Consider the following 15,936-nt stretch of genomic DNA (forward strand, 5'->3'; position numbering starts at 1 on the left):
CAAACAACTTCTGACTAAACTTGAGGATGAGAAAGATGATAATGTCACTAATACCATGCTAGAAGGTCCCTTACCTAGTGACAGGCTAGCATTAGGCTGCAGCAGAAATCCATTCAAATAAGAACAACCCTATTAGTGAACAAACAAAAGGCTGGAAGGCAAACGTGACATATCTCCCCTTATAATTACCTACACGTATCAGAAATGCTTACACCAGAGACAGGTGGTAAGGGAAGTAACTCTGAGACCAGGAACATCTCCTTGTTGTCTAAATTAGTCTCATCAGAAGGTGTTGACTGTTTTTGCCACATAATAGTTGATGAATCAGGCAGGAGCTCATTTTGTTCGGCCATAATATTTCAGATTTCCTGAAAGAGGTAAAGGCTTACACAGTTACACTGTCAATCAGGTCATACTCCTCCTCACCACCCTTTTAAAGTCATTGGGCAATTTTAACTCCAGCTTAAGAAGCAAGGAGCCTCAATACTGCTTAGTTCTTTAACATCCTGCAAGAACAGGGCCAGACTGGAGAGTGACCTTTATCAGTGCCTCAAGCAAACTATAAAGCCTGAAACATTTCATCCCTGTCAGACATGAGGGACTCCACAAAGCCCTCAAGATCCACAGGAAACCAAGCTCCACCAGACTTTTATTTTTTAATATTGCTTTGCTAAAGAACTGAAGAGAGGCCCAAGGAAGAAACACCACAGACTACTTGTGGCTTTGGCAGAATGGTACTGCAATGCCACAGGTCAGGTTTCTCCTCTAAAATAAGGCTCATTAAACAGCTAGGCTTTTCCCCAGCCACCTCGTCCTTGTACCTGGCAAGGTATAAGGCTGTCCCCTGAACTGCAGCTTCATCAGTTCCTTTCCTGTTAACCCACTGATGATCTGCTGACAGTATTTCCTCCAGCTCAGGCAGAAATCTGGTGAGACAAGCTTGCCCTGTACAAATAAGCCTCTCTCAGGTAACCATAGCCACCCCTGAGCAAAGTGTAATGCTAACTGTTTCTAACAGAGCCACGAGATAGGTATGCTATTTCAAAAGTTCTTCTGAACATCCATGGAAAGAGTAAGTAAAACACTTTTTCAATCCATAAACACACCATCCTGTCTTTTCATCTTCTCAAAGCTGTGTTTTGCTGAAATGGCTGTCAGCAGCTTTAATGAAGTATCTCAGTCCAAACCTGAAGTACTTCAGTTACTTCAAAACCAAAGCACACCTACACTGCAACTCCAGGATGAGATCATAGCACAGGAAATGTAAACTCTAATGCAGGTAATGTCAGGCTAAAGTCTAAATCCCTGCTAGCCCAAGCTGCAGCCTAAAGCACAAGTTCTGAGGTCTCCATAAACACACAGTGGAGTCTGTTGTGCACTGTAATTTCCTTTCTACCATCTCTGCCTCTGACAGCATAGGCTCACCATCACACGCCAGGCACAAGTTCACTGCAGGAGCACTTTTTGTTGTGCCAGCTATGCCTTGTTTAGGAATGCCAGGCTACTGCAGTAACACAAAATAACGTTTAATGTCAAATAGCAATGTCTTCTCTGCTGCTAGCTGTACTGTAACCAGTCGTCTTGCTCCCTACAGATAAGTTATCTGCATTCACACACAAAGCGTCTCAAGGAGGAGCAGTCAAAATTTATGAGGCTAAACTCTCCCACGGAGCCAGCAAGGTGATACGGAACAGCATGCGGGCTAAAGTGCAATCCAAAGTCTACTGGCTTAAAGCTGCAGTGCACTTGCTTAAGTCCCATAGACTTTTAGTGAACTCACCTCAATAGTGTCTTTCAAATCATAGGCTTTCAGGAAAGTGATCTTTAACATCTCACTACCACTCTATCAAAACAAAGAGGTCTTAATAGTAAGTTAGAAAAAGCCCCTCAGGCTCCATTACACCAATATGATCCTCCCACCCCAGTTCTCCAGCTACAGCTTGTGAAGTTGAGAAGCTGCTACCAGAAGGCCTCTCCTGAACATCTGCACACAAAGAAAAAAGATCACAGAATTCCAGATACACAAATACCCAATTCCTCAATTCCCAATTTATCTTCAAGCAAAAACTTCACATTTTTGCAGAAGTTATGTTTGGCACCCAGAATTCCACTAAATGAGCCACTTCCTGGATTTATTTCCTCTTTAACAGGAGCAAATTGAAGGCATTCATGTGTATATGGTATATACATATATATATATGTATGACTGGTATACGCCCGAAGCTGTACTTAGCACCTCCCAAAATCAACAGTACACTTTTGCCACCTATTCAGGGAGAGATGCTCATCAACAGCTTGTCACTGTGCTGTAGAAATGCAGTGATGTATTCAACAAGGCAGGGAATGGAAGACAGGTTACATCATTCAACTAACAAGACTCCATGAAAGTTACTCAAAAAGAATGGCAAATACCAATTCAGGACAAAACATACTTTATTGTACTGTAATGTCAGAAGTACAAGAAAAGTACTGCAGAGAACCATGCTAATGAGGCTTTAAAGGTCTGTGAAGGACAGAAGTACAAGATAACGGGGTACTACTGTACTCAGTGCAAAAACTGATTCATTTGAGGCACAAGTACACGATCGTTTAAGCAGCTTGATTCAAGCACAGCTCTGGTATGATCTACTCTGTTCTCTTTCTATGTGACAATTCTATAAGAAAGCTACTTTTACATGAAATAGGCAGTAGGTACAAGTCAGGGGTGTCCAAATTGCCACTTGGTGACAAAAAACAGTAAAAGAAAAATACTCTGCATAGTCACCCTCCACATTTTAACTTCAGATATGGAGCTGTGGCTAGTGAAGAAAAATACTCTGAAAGGTCAGAGCCCAGATCTGTTTGGCTGAGTGGAGGGTTTTTGCCCCTCTTCTAAGCCTGTGGGTAACTTTTTTCGTGTTGACCCCAGTTTATCCAATGAGAAGAAAAAAAATGAAAGTATCTCTGATAAGGAATCATACATACCTAACATTCAAATAAATTTCAGCCCTTGACATCTTAACTTATGACTTAAGACAGAACAAAAGCGTTTGGGCACCCTTGAGTCAAGTTAATGAAGAGCGTTTTTGCTAAAAAGGCAAGCAAGTTCACGGTTTCAAACAGAGCTGACCTCTACAATAAGAAAGCAGGAATCCAAGTCACTAGTTACTACTAGGCTGACATGTACTGCTGCCCAGAAAGATAAAAAAGGAACATCACCATGAAAAAGGTTCAACAAAGTTGAAAGATGAAGGTTTCAACACCAGAAGCAGCATTTGAACACAAGCTGTTTAAGTTAATCTTTTCAAGAGATGCAGATTGCATAACTCTGGGCATGAACAAACATGCTGGCAATCTTTTCCTTTTACACAGCAGCTGTGTTTAACATAGGAAGTTCTGGGTTTAAAGAAAGCTACTTGAAGAATTAAAGATTTGCGACTCCCTGTCTACTTATTGAGTTTAGTAGAGCAATGAAAAAAAATCACTACTGAAACAGCAGTTTCTCAGTGGATTCCTATCATTACAAACACAGCTTGAATCGTAAGCAACGCAAGACTAAACAGACAACTATTATATTATTACTATGCTTATAAGTTACATCAGTTAAAGTTTAAAAAAAAGCCAAGCAGTTTTGCCCTATTTCAAGAGTATTTTCCAATCAACACCAGTTTACTTGGTGAATGGGACTTCACAAATAAACAAGGAATGGTGATATCTTTGGGTCGAGAACGACAAGAAATAATGGGCTCTGTGCTACCAATCAACCTCAACAAGAATATGGCACACGGGCCAGCCCAAGCTGTACCAACACTGAACCATTAGCACTCAGCACAAATTCGGATCTCTTCACTTTAGCTAGCAGATCAGGTGAAAAGACTGGGTAAAAAAAACAACCAAACAAACCCAAAATAAACCAAAACCACTAACTAAAAACTTAACTCCAAAATTGGAATATAGTTTTTAAAAAAATCTGTAGTTTTAAAATAACTTTATGCTGACATCAGTTTGTGCAAACTAAAAGAAACCTCATCGCGTTTCTCTCCAACAGAAGACACCCCCCCCCAATATTTTCATTTTAGCCTGCTGTATCTGTAGATACAATATCAAATCTAACAGATGTAAATGCAAGAGAGAAAAATTTACAGCATCTGCACAACATTCTTTCTACAAAGAGCTGCTGGAGGGAAAGTAAAATATAAAAGGAATAAAGAAAGGAAGGTTCCATCTGAAATACTCTCACAATCTTTCCCACTCTGTAGTCCATGAATCCGACTCTGATGCTAAGGTGACAGTGTATGTAAGCAGATTTTTTTGATGAATTTATTATTTTTGAGTTTCAATTGAAGAGAACCTGAGAAGAGACTCAAGTCTCTTCAGGAATTGTCAGATGGAACATGCTCCTCAAATCCTTCGCTCTCTCGGACCAACGCTCTTTCCAGGATAACGCGGCCTTCCTTGTAGCGCTGGCTGTCTTCAGTGGCAAATTCATAGATCCAACCCAGTTTGCTGTTGCAGTTCTTGCAGCTCACGTCTCGAACCATGTGGCGGCCAGTGAGCATGACCCGATCCTGAACTTCACTGTATTGCAGATTTACCACCTGATACAAATATACAGGGACACGGAATAGAGAGGATTAGTCTGCCCAGAGCAAAGCTTAGTAACAATGTCCATGACTATCAACATTTTAGACGTAAAGAGCCTCTGACACTGCACATGAACTGAAAACTGCAGTGTAGTAACTCAACAGCCCTTGAAAATCTGCTTGTGAAGGTAACAATTTACAGATTCACTTCACAGGGACATATAACTCACTGTTTAACCGAGACATGAAATGCCATCACAAGAAGTACTAGAGTGCAGAGTACCTTGTTCAACTAATTGCTATTAATCCACTTGTAATACATGTAACCCATATCTAGCAACTGGTGTGATCACTTATTCCCAGAAGTCAGAACCAAAACATTAAGAGGTACTTCTTTAAAAGTCTTCACCTGCATTTGAAATAACCATGTAAGAAAAAGCAGGCTGAGAAAAAGTGGCTGAGAATGTAGGCATTAAACATGCACCTATTCTTCTGTGTGCTGTCTTGGCAGTTTAAAACATTCTCTTAACTGGTTACACAGCAACATCACAGAATCAGGATGCACAATTCGCTGAAAAGTTAACGTCAGAACTGCATCCAAACCGCTGATACGCGTTAGGATTCTGAAAGATGGGGCTGTGCTGCTTTCTCAGCCTGCCATCTGACTGTACATATTCTCTCTGCTTCAGATGTAAGGTATTTGTGTGCAGAAATGTAAAAAAAACAGACCTCTGTGATGAAACCCCACTATTTAACACAAGAAAAATTCAAACCCCAGAAACCAGTGAGCATTGGGTGAAAAAGAATACAGATACACAGTTCTCTTACAGCAACGCAGCCCAACACTTAAGAGACAAATACTACTGAAAGGATCCAGCATACCAGAAATCCCAAAGCTAAGCACAGTTAAGTGAGGACATTACTGGTGCCTCTATCGAATCTGCCAATCACCAAACGGCTTTCAAGTAAACACTCAAACCAACACACCCCAATGATTACATGACCAGAAGCTTTGTGAGGAACCACAAGATGATCACTGTTTTTTCAGTGTGTCTAACACAGGGGTTAATAAATAATGCTACAATTCAGGTTTTTAGGCGTGTTATTAACATTATTCTCAGCTTAAAGCCAACACACAGCTTCTAGGAAGAAAATTTACTGTATCCCAGCCCAAATCAGGACACTTCCATATTTCAGTCTGTTGAATTAAATCAAATATGATCAATTAAAAAAAACCATTCAAGTAAACCGGAGTCTTATTGACTGTAAGAGACTATGGTTGCCTAAAGCTGACAAACTACTGCTAGCTTAAATGCATTTTAGAATTAAACAGAATACTACCTAGACTTTAACTGACTAAAAGTGAAAATGCCTTTGAAACACTTTGATAGACCAAAAGATATTCTCACAGTAAATCTGAGGTTCATGTTACAGAAGTCTCCAAAGTCAAAACTCCGTGTATTTTGCCATGATACCTCTATGTACACGATCCTCTTTACAGTCTTTCAGTACTGTGGTTAAACTAATTTAGACAGCTTGCCATTGACAGTAAATGCCTGATTTGACTTCAAAGACTGCTGGACAGAACAAAATAAATATTAAAAAATTAAGATAATAATTATACAATATTTTAGCCAAGAAGCTTTTTCATTTTGATGACAGATTCATTTCCCACCAATTCATTTTTCAAAAGCAAACAGTAGTTCCTCCTCAGCTTCTTACCAACCTTGTTAAAAAGAAAGGCTCTTCCCGTGGCCCCTGTAAAACGAGTGGAGATGAGCTCAGAACGATTGGTCAGAATAGTGTCGCAGTTTGCACAGGAGAACAGGCGAGTGCCACCAATGTGATCCAGAAAAATCCTTCCCATTTTTAGAACTTACGTAAATTTATACTCAAAGACCTGAAAGCAAAAAGAAAGATCACATACATCACCCATGGCAGAGAAAAAACCATCCAACTGCAAACACCCGTACACATGGCAGAATATTCTGCAAACCAATTCAGGCAATGATTGCAGAGGTTCCTTCTTTCATAGATGAATTACTGAACTTACAGACTGCATCCAGCCTTTCTCACCAAGACAAGTTCTTTCCCAAAGTGGCCATCTTACCAGTAAGATGACACACCTAGATAGAAACTAATTATATTAAATGAGCAAACCACAAACCAAAACCTTTAAAGTATAGTTCAGACACTTGCAGACCACTTCTGGACCCTACAACTCTTAAACTCAAAAGCTTCCACTTCTTCCCTATTTTCTTTTCCTCTTTAATATAATACTGAAATTCCATTTCAATATATTCCCAACGACTCACTCATCTTAGTCAGCACTGGGAAATGAAGCACAGAGAAGTACACTGAGTCACCAAGGCAATTATGGTTTAATTTTCCCAAGTCACCCCCCCCCCCTTTTAAAATATGTATTTATTTTGTCACTTCCCCTAAGCTTTGCAGAATTTCTGATATGCAACCACACAACATCACCATCCAAGATGCTTTAGTCTTCTATAGCAGGCTGGGCTACTGCATTTGACTTGACACTTAGTGATTTCATATACATAACAACATAGGAAAGGTTTGGATGCTATTTCACATAACAAACAACCCACCCAGTCTTTACACCAGACAATTTGTATATACAAACATTTAAAGCTTTCCAATCTAAATACAAAATATTGTATCATTTACCCAAGCTATTTCCAAAGCATCATCACTGAAATACCTCAGCAACTTTAGTCAGCAGGAAAAGAGAGTTTAGAAATCTATACCAGCAGACCAGCAGTATCTAATAAGCGAATCTCTTCATTGCTTAGGAAAATTAAAGCATCTCACCAACTTTATACCAGCTACATAGATTACTCAGTTAAGTATCGAGTAGGCATGAAACACATCAGACAGCTGAAAACTTAAATCACAAAGGATGAGATAACATAACAAAGGAATTCAATTATTACGTTATTTCCATTTCAACTGCTGAAATTTTATGACTAGGCATCTATAGTCTAACAAGTTAAATATACCTCCATTTATGCTTCAGATGTGGAATCAGAAGAGAGTATTGCCTCTGCTTTTGTCATGCATAGCAATGCAAAGTAAATCTGACAAGCTGCAATATTAAAATCGTGTGGGTTTTACTTTTCAGAGCAGGAGACAGTGTGCCATTCAGAGAGAAATTAATCAAATGTGGTGCTCGTCAAGTTGAATCTTCTGTGTCAAATGGTTTTAAGGGGCACAAATACCTAAATTAAACCCATTTCAAGTTTCAAGGGATCAGTTTCTTAAAGCTTACTCTGACATGCACAAAGCAAATGGACTAAAACATGCGCCCGCACACACAAAATTAAAAATACCATTTTTACATGTAAAAATCGTAAGCCACTGACAATTTTTTCCAATTGCTTTATTTCATCACTTTGTTTTCTTACAGTGTGCAGCAATAGAAAGGGTTCCTAGTATTGAAGAGTGATTCTAGCACAACTTCCTTACATTCAGATTTTTCGTATCTTTGTTAATCTTCTGTATCCCATCTGAAGGATACATAAAAATTCAAAGGAATGAAATGCCGCTTTCCTTTAAAAGTGATATGACACCCATTTTTCTTCTTGGGAGGATAAATAAAACAGGTCTTGAGTTTGACAAAAATACCTCAAAGACTTAGCTGACTGTAAGGGTGCATCTCCTTGTGACTCCATACAAAATATGGAAGCGCGTTCCTTCAATTTCTCTAAGCTTTACACCTCTCTAATGTCTTTATCTTTCCTAGCAAGCAAGGGGAAAAGAAAAAATAAGATGTGAACTGTGACAGCATGAAGGAAAATCAACAGACAATAAGTGTGAATAGATAGCATCAGTCAAAGTCTCCAACCAGAAGAAACCACAAAGACAAGCAATAAGGGCAACTGTGACAGATATGCCCATGAGGCACTTGGCCTAGCTCCATGTGCCATCCTTACTAATTTTGGATAATGCTATTTTTGTGTTGTGGATTAAAAACAATTAACTGATCTTACGTTACTGAAAATGTGGAATCAACATCCAAAAGGGTATTTCTTTCAGGGTAAACACAATGCACACCCCTTCAGTATTTCTAGAAGCCAATATAAAACAAATCCAAACACATCCTGCTTTTTCACCAAGAGTAACACTAAGCTTGGTAAGTGATGAGAACAGATCCATTAGACAGACCAACCTTGCAAAGCATGCCACTTTGAAAAATATGCATCTGAACACTTAAAACGCAAACACACGTTCCATCTAAAATCAGAATTCATGTTACTGCACCTGGAAAACCAGTAACCCAGAGCCACTGAAACCAAAATGTAACTACTTCAGAAGAGAGTGCCAGTGTAATTGTTACAATCAAGTTAGAAGTCAAAGCATCCTAGAAATGTATTACTTCTGGATATGGCATTATGCATGGACTGAACTGCTGAGTCCTGAAGATGCTAAACATTAAAATAAATGCATAAATAAATACAGTCAAAGAATTCATGCTGAAAAACCTACTTAGTAATAGAAGGCCTACATTCTTCAATTATTTATATCTCACCAAAAAGCTGAAAGTAACCTCACCAAGCACCTAAATGAGAAAAAACTTCCAGTAAGACTTGGGTTCCAAAAGAAAGACAAAGCCAGATTCATCTGACTTTGAGAATTCAGATTAAAGTTACAGCAGAATCTAACAAATCAACTGGTACCCTAACAATGGTCTTCAGAACACAGCACACAAGAAAACAATGTATTATTTAAATAAATACGCATTTAAAAATTTGGAAAATTAAATCCTGCAATATGCATTACAACAGTCAAAACAGTTCAGATTTTGAGTTGGGGTTCTGTTTTTAAGAAAATGCTAAAATACTGTAATCCTATTAGAGTATCCAACTTTAAAAAACAACCTCTGCACTCAACTGGTCCCTGGCAGATTTTGGTCAAAGCAGACAGCAGCCTACAACTATCCTTAGCTCTTGGTTTTGATGGCTACCGGATACCAATGAATCCTTACAGGTCCAGCTGAAATGTATACACCTTAGTCATTTGCTCACAGTAGTAAAAAGCAGGAAAACAAAGTTACAAACTGACTGCTAGCATGGCAGTCTCTGAATACTGCATTTGATCATGGATTTTCTAAATGACAAGAGCTTTTGCTTTTTCTTAGCATATAAGGTAGAGATGTTAACTTCAACTTGGAATCATTTCATACTCTTCCCTCCCCCCCTTTTTCTTCCCCAGGCTAAAACCATAGTATTCACTTACAAGACCAACTCAGAATGTACTTGGTAGAGGTGATGACTATTGTCTCCTAACGATCTTGAATCCTGTAGGGTAGAACTCACCATATAAGAAGCACTACAGAACAAGTGAAAGCAATTTTCCATTGCTCTCAGACTCATATCCTTTGCATACAGAAGAGATGTGTACAAAGTCACCCAAGAAAACTGTGTAATTTTTTTTCCCTATAGTTTTCACTTCCCATGTAAAAGGTGTGGGCGTCTATTTATGTTCACACATACATAAATGATCTGAAAAAAGCCACTTATAGGCAGCTTTTATAGGCAGTGGGAAGGCTCTTAAATGAAGACAAGCAGAAGAACTGCAAAACAGTAAAGCATTTCCACAGCTTAAGATCCTCCAGTTAGGGGGAGGAAAATGCAAGAAGCACACTCAGCCCTTCATCCACTCTTTCTACACTTAAAACCAGTGAAAATAACTTCCACTGGTTCTGAGCTCCAGTCAGGTTCCCTATTGCTAGTTACAACCCCAGAAAGTGACACTACTATATCACACGAATTCCATCATGTTCCTAACAGAACTTTCAGCGGTCAGGAATCTTGGTTATTCACAAAACCATATACTGAGGAAAGCACAGAGATTGGTGCTTTTTGGCCTGTGATTTCACCTTTTAAGTCAGCTAAACATTTTTCGCTGGGTATGTGTCAGTGATGAAGTCCTAGTGATCCTGCCCTCACATGAACTACCAAAGATAAGTCATAATGTTAAATTAATGGCTCCAATTCTTCTACACTGGAGATGTAAGGCAGAAGTAAGGCAGGCTTACTTACACAAATGGGATATAAAGTATCTACCACCTGTCAAATCTACGCACTTCAAAGAAACAGGTACTTTTAGGAATGGAGAGATGATGCCCAGTGTGCCATTAGTAGGTGCCTGCATTCTTGAGAGTATCCTTAGCTGAACAATCAATGGTAGCTCGTATTACCCAGCTAGTAAGGCTTGCTGACAGGGCAGTATTCTGACAGCACAAACCTTACCACCACTTCCTAGTCATCCTGTGAAACATTTCCTGCCTGCATGCTTCTCCCAGTGAGTGGATGGACAGACAGGAAACACAAGCACCATGGTTGTGTACTGTTATACATGTTCCTACAGCAGCATGCTCCAAAGCTTCCACCTGTTTTTCAGCAGTGATTTTGGCAACACTGAGCAACAGCTGTCAAAGAGCTCACTCACATTCAACAGCTTTAATTTGTTCACTATCTGCGTACAGAGCTGGAACCACCTGAAGCACTACTTGATTGGTATTTGAATTACCTAACCTGCCTACCTTCACAAGCAATAAAGAACAAAAATGCAACACAAAGAATTATTTATTAACATTTTTAAAACTAACAGTCAGTGTTTTCTTGTCCCAGAAAGCATCTCTTGAAGACACAGGACCATCAGTGTTTGGCAGAGCCAGGAGGCACTTTCCATGTACACACTGGACTGTGGATATTTCAGAAGCCTCAGTGTTGCTTCAGCACCATCTACTGCATCTCAGATCTACAACAGAAAACAGCTGCTAGTTAAGGGATAAAAAACTGTGACAGCCTCTCTTTCACCATTTCACTGCCTAAAGACATTTTCCTTTACATGGCGAGCCAACAAGCACTCTCAGCGCCTTGAATAAAGGCTGTGCATTCCCCTAGGTACAGTAAAACATTCTCAAGGTGTACTTACTCTGGAACCAGGCTTAAACTTCATCTTCACATGTCAGGAACGGGGCTTGAGCTTCCTCTTCTCATCTTCATGTATGAAAGAGGAAAAAGAATACTTAGCACAGCTATACAAGATCACACATTAAAGAATCACTGGGTAAGCAAAAAAAACCCAACCAACAAACTTGCTCCTTACCTGCATGAGTTTCTGCTGCTCACAATTGGGGGTGCATCTGAAAATACAGATGTGGTCAGTCTCTTAGGAGGTCTGAGATTCAACTATCTGCCACAGACTTCTGTGGCTGTCGAAGGAAGCAGGGCCCAGCCTCTGGCCTCTGCCTACATGCAGAATTTGTTATCAAAGCACCACGCGCAGCCAAATGCGAAGAAAAAGTGAACTGGAACATTATGCTATGCTCATTAGAACCAGCCAGCTACTGTAGCAAAGATGACTGAAGAGGCTTTGGCAAAGTAATGAAAGCTGTGTCCAGATGCAGTGCATGGCACCCGCACAGAACAAGCTGCCCAGCAGGATGAAACTGCATTTGTGCAAGTTACAGTAGTGTAATTTTCTACTGCAACTCAGCTTTTTTTCTAGATAAGTCAAAACCTTTAGCATTGGGATACTGGCATTTCAGTACGTTAACGTAACATAGCAGTGTACGCGAACACTTAACACAGGTTAGTTTGTTTGAGGTTTACAGTGAGCAGAGCCACACAGGTGGGTGCTTGTTTCTAATACAGCCCCGTATCTCAGCATCTCCCACATAGTCACTTACACCCCACAATACTCTGGTTAGATAAAATATAAAAGTATTAGCTTACAAATGGCATCAGACTTAGATTTCTTTCCCACTACTACACAGAGTCCAAAAGCAATAGCTATTCCTGTCTCCCAATTTCTTTTTCTCTTCCATTTTCCCCTTCTCTCCCTGCCTCCCCTTTCCCTTCCCTAAGGGAGGAGAAGGTGATCCTCTCAAATCCTAAACTGTTTGTAAGAAAGCTGCGTTTCCTGGTTTTGCAATATATTTATTCTTACACTAATTAACAAGACAACTTTTGCCTATTCATTCACTCTTCAACCTGCAGAAAGCTAAATTCAGATTTTCTCTTTTCATTAACTTTACTGCTGTAGTGATACAAATCTTCACCCAAAGACACCACTGATTCCACGAGTCACACACAAAATTTAAAGAACCAGTGAAAAGACAATGACCATTGGAACTCCCACACAAACCACATCCAACTGCCAGAATATGCTAAGTGCACCTCACCAAGAAATTTTTATATGAACTAGGAAACTCCTAAATGTAGCTCAAGGCTCCAACAGTGAAGAGACTTGCTACCAAACATCCACAGTGTACAGGCATTTCCTCTACACATGTAACAAGTTATTTTTAAGTTAAATCTTGCTTAAGGGAATTACATATTGCTGCAAGAGCTGAGCAACTCAAGATTTCAACATAGGTCAAATGATAGTAAACAAATATGAACCAGTGACCTATCTTGGACAACACCGCTTCAAGCCTGTGATGACTACCAGAAGAGGGAATGCTAAATATATATATAATACATATATATTTGTGTGCATGTGTACAACTCACTGTCAGATGACAAGTTACAAATCTCACCTACTCTTGTCATCTTCCCTACCCAGCTTTGAGAGGCACGCTTGGCAGCAACATCTGAAACTCACTCATCATTAAAATCTCCATATAAACAATTAGATCTGAATTCTATAAGCTAAGGGCCTCCACTGCTGTGGAAGTGAAAGTACCAGATGACAGAAGCCTCTAAACAACATCTCTAAAGTCTAGTATTAGAAAAAGGGTAACACTTGAAAATGGACAGTTTCGTTTGCCATAAACATTACTTCAGTACAGCTGTCCAGAATGAGTCTATATATAAAAGGATTATATATAGCTGTTACATAGTTTTATATATAGCTGAACCAGCCACATGAGGGAATCTTTACCACCACCAAGTAAGCTCCCTTCCTTTCTGCCATCAGTCACAACCATTGTTAACCAATGGCTGATCAATTGCCATTAGCTGTTGACAACAAGAAGTGCTCTAGGACAATTACCAATCTGAGAAAAGCCATGCCCTGTGTTTCTCCCTCGTGAGACTTGGGTACTTGCTTTGTTATTCCTTCAACCTAACCCTAACGCCATGTTTATTTAAAGAATTTATTAACTTCCAGCACTATATTATCCAAAACACAGCTTTTATTCTTAAATAAGCATGCTGGAGCCATCTAATGTGTATCTGCTTGCACAGTACAGCTGAGATGTGTACACAGCGCAACAGATCAACAGACAACAGTTTCTGCATTCCTTTTCGGCTTTGACCAGAACCTCTTCCAGAGCTAAAATGCACTGTCACAATCACAGAGTCAACTGGAAAAGCCTTAAGTTCATCCAGTCCAACCACTCCCCAGCACGGCCAAGGCCACCACTAACCCATGTCACTGAGGGCCCCATCTGCACGGTGTGTGAACACTTCCAGGGACGGTTACTCCACCACTGCCCTGGGCAGCCTGTTCCAGTGCCTCAGTTCCCTGGGAATCCACACTTTCTCAGTCAAAACCCGCCCGAAGAGCCGTCGGGCTCACTGCTGAAGAGCCGCGAGCACCTCCGTCAGCGAGTAACCACCACGGGGCTTCCGACAACAGCCTTCAGTGCGAGTCACCCCCGGGCAGGGACACGGGGCTACCGATGGCTGTTGCGGCGGCGAGCCAGCCCCGACGGAGCAAAGCAGCACTCCATCACTTGAGAAGGCGCTCAAGCGGCCCTGCCACCCAACCTGTGGCACCGGGGCTGCCCCAAGGGCTGGCGGGGAGGGAACTGACCTACGCTCTGGGAGCGGCAGCACCGGCGCCGGCCTTCGTAACGCTCCACGGCCAGGCCGGCAGAGGCGACGTGAACCCCGCACCCCGGGCTGGGACGACCCCCGCTCCACACAAAGCCCCGTGAGGTTGGGGGGGGGGGTGTGTTGAGTGGAGGGGGAGGCGGGTCCCGGCCGTGCGCCGTCACGGGGCCACGCGCAGCCAACCGCCGGCGGCTCTTTCGCCGGCGCCGCCGCCGGGCGCTGCGGGCAGCGCAGGCAACTTGACAACAAACAGGAGGAAACAGCTGACGGGAGGCCCCGCCGCCGCGGTGAGGGGCGCCCGGGCCCAGCCCCGCACCCAGGGGCTGCCCGCACTGCCGCTTCCCCCTGCCGTGCGGTGCGGGGAAAGGGGACGACGCGGCGGAAGGGCCTGAGCACGGTTCCTCCTCCCCGCAAAGGAAAGTTGCCACCGCCCCTCCGGGGAAGGGAGCCGGCGGCGATGCGGGGTCGGCGGAGGAAGTTGTGGCCACGGCAGGGAAGGGGTGCTCGGTGCCGGCCCTCGGCTCAGGGCCGAGCAGGAAGGATCGGCGGCGCTGCGAGACGCTGCTGGCGGAGAAAGGGACGGGTGGGGAAGGGCCGGTGCTTTGTCGCGGCGCCGGGCCGCAGCGGGGCAGGCAGGGTCGGCACTGGCCCCGCTCCGCGCCGCCGAGCCGGAGCAGCTTCCCCAGGGCCCCGCCACGGCCCGCAGCGGCAGCCGCCACCTCCCGCCCCAGCCACCGGCGTCTCCCCCCCCTCACGGCCTCCCTGGTGAGTGCGGGGCTCGGCACGGTCCTCCCGCCCGGTTACCTGGTGCAGGGGAGCGGCGGCGGCGGCGGCGGCAGCTCCGTGCCCGGTGTCTGCCCCCCACCCTCCACAGCCCCGACACTCCGGCTCGGCGGCGTAGCCCCGCCCCCGCAGCACGTCAATCAGCGCCGGCGAGGCTCCGCCCCCTCGAGGCCCCGCCCCGCGGCACGTCAATCAGCGCCGCCGAGGCTCCGCCTCACGGCCCGCTCCGCCCCGGTCACCTCACGGACGCGCCCGGTGGCGGCTGGGGGCTTTAGGCGGCCGTGGGGGCCCTCAGCCCTTCACCGCCCCGAGCCCGGTGTCCGCCGCTCCCTGTGGGGGTTTGAGGCACAGCGACGATTGCCAGCTGCATCCGCACCTCAGTAATCCTATGGCTGATGCTGCTTGCAGGGTTTCAGGCCGCTCAAGCTGAAATTCTTGTGACACACCTTAAATATTGCTCATGAGGGAGATGAAAGATGAGGGAAGAAAGAGGGAAAGTGTCTGTGGCCCTTTCTGGCCATTGGTTGCAAGCGTTACCGAGTGCCTGCCAGTTTTAATGGCTCAATGCTCGTGCACAGATTGCATCCTCAGCAAACAAGTAGTGATCTTGGCAAAAATATGATGGAAAAAATCCTTTTGAGCATGACAAAGACATGACAAAGGAAGGTTTTTTTCCTCTTACAGAGCAAGCCGTGCCATTTTAAGGATTTCTATTCTAATGATACCACGTATCTAATAACACCCATGCTAAAGAAGGTATACTTTTTCCTGGGTCCATCCAT

The 15,936-nt window shown here is 43.1% G+C and overlaps 1 protein-coding gene across 5 annotated transcripts; it reads right to left on the bottom strand.

The window, feature by feature from the left end:
- Positions 1 to 2,415: 2,415 nt before the first annotated feature.
- Positions 2,416 to 15,301, bottom strand: YPEL5 (yippee like 5). 5 transcript variants are annotated; one of them, XM_057400060.1, is made up of 7 exons: positions 15,176 to 15,227; positions 11,697 to 11,839; positions 11,523 to 11,587; positions 11,194 to 11,345; positions 9,069 to 9,141; positions 6,289 to 6,462; positions 2,416 to 4,577 (listed from the first exon to the last, which is right to left on the bottom strand). In XM_057400060.1, the coding sequence occupies exons 6-7, from the start codon at positions 6,427 to 6,429 to the stop codon at positions 4,353 to 4,355; spliced, it is 366 nt and encodes a 121-aa protein (XP_057256043.1). In that variant the 5' UTR covers positions 6,430 to 6,462; positions 9,069 to 9,141; positions 11,194 to 11,345; positions 11,523 to 11,587; positions 11,697 to 11,839; positions 15,176 to 15,227; the 3' UTR covers positions 2,416 to 4,352. The 5 variants fall into 5 exon arrangements, with proteins under 5 accessions (XP_057256043.1, XP_057256042.1, XP_057256044.1 ...); XM_057400059.1 differs by lacking the exon at positions 9,069 to 9,141; XM_057400061.1 differs by lacking the exons at positions 9,069 to 9,141; positions 11,194 to 11,345.
- Positions 15,302 to 15,936: the final 635 nt, after the last annotated feature.

The sequence above is a fragment of the Pezoporus wallicus genome, unplaced genomic scaffold (assembly GCF_028554395.1).
Source record: "Pezoporus wallicus isolate ANWC-B61680 ecotype Strahan unplaced genomic scaffold, APGP_CSIRO_Pwel_v1 contig_7339, whole genome shotgun sequence".
Classification (NCBI taxonomy): domain Eukaryota; kingdom Metazoa; phylum Chordata; class Aves; order Psittaciformes; family Psittacidae; genus Pezoporus; species Pezoporus wallicus.

What these genes read in the sequence shown, in the direction of transcription:
- YPEL5 (XM_057400062.1), bottom strand. Translation starts at nt 6,429, where the DNA reads ATGGGAAGGATTTTTCTGGATCACATTGGTGGCACTCGCCTGTTCTCC. An exon ending in GAGCCTTTCTTTTTAACAAG is followed by an intron (nt 4,578 to 6,288) that starts GTTGGTAAGAAG and finishes TATTTGTATCAG; the next exon opens with GTGGTAAATCTGCAATACAG.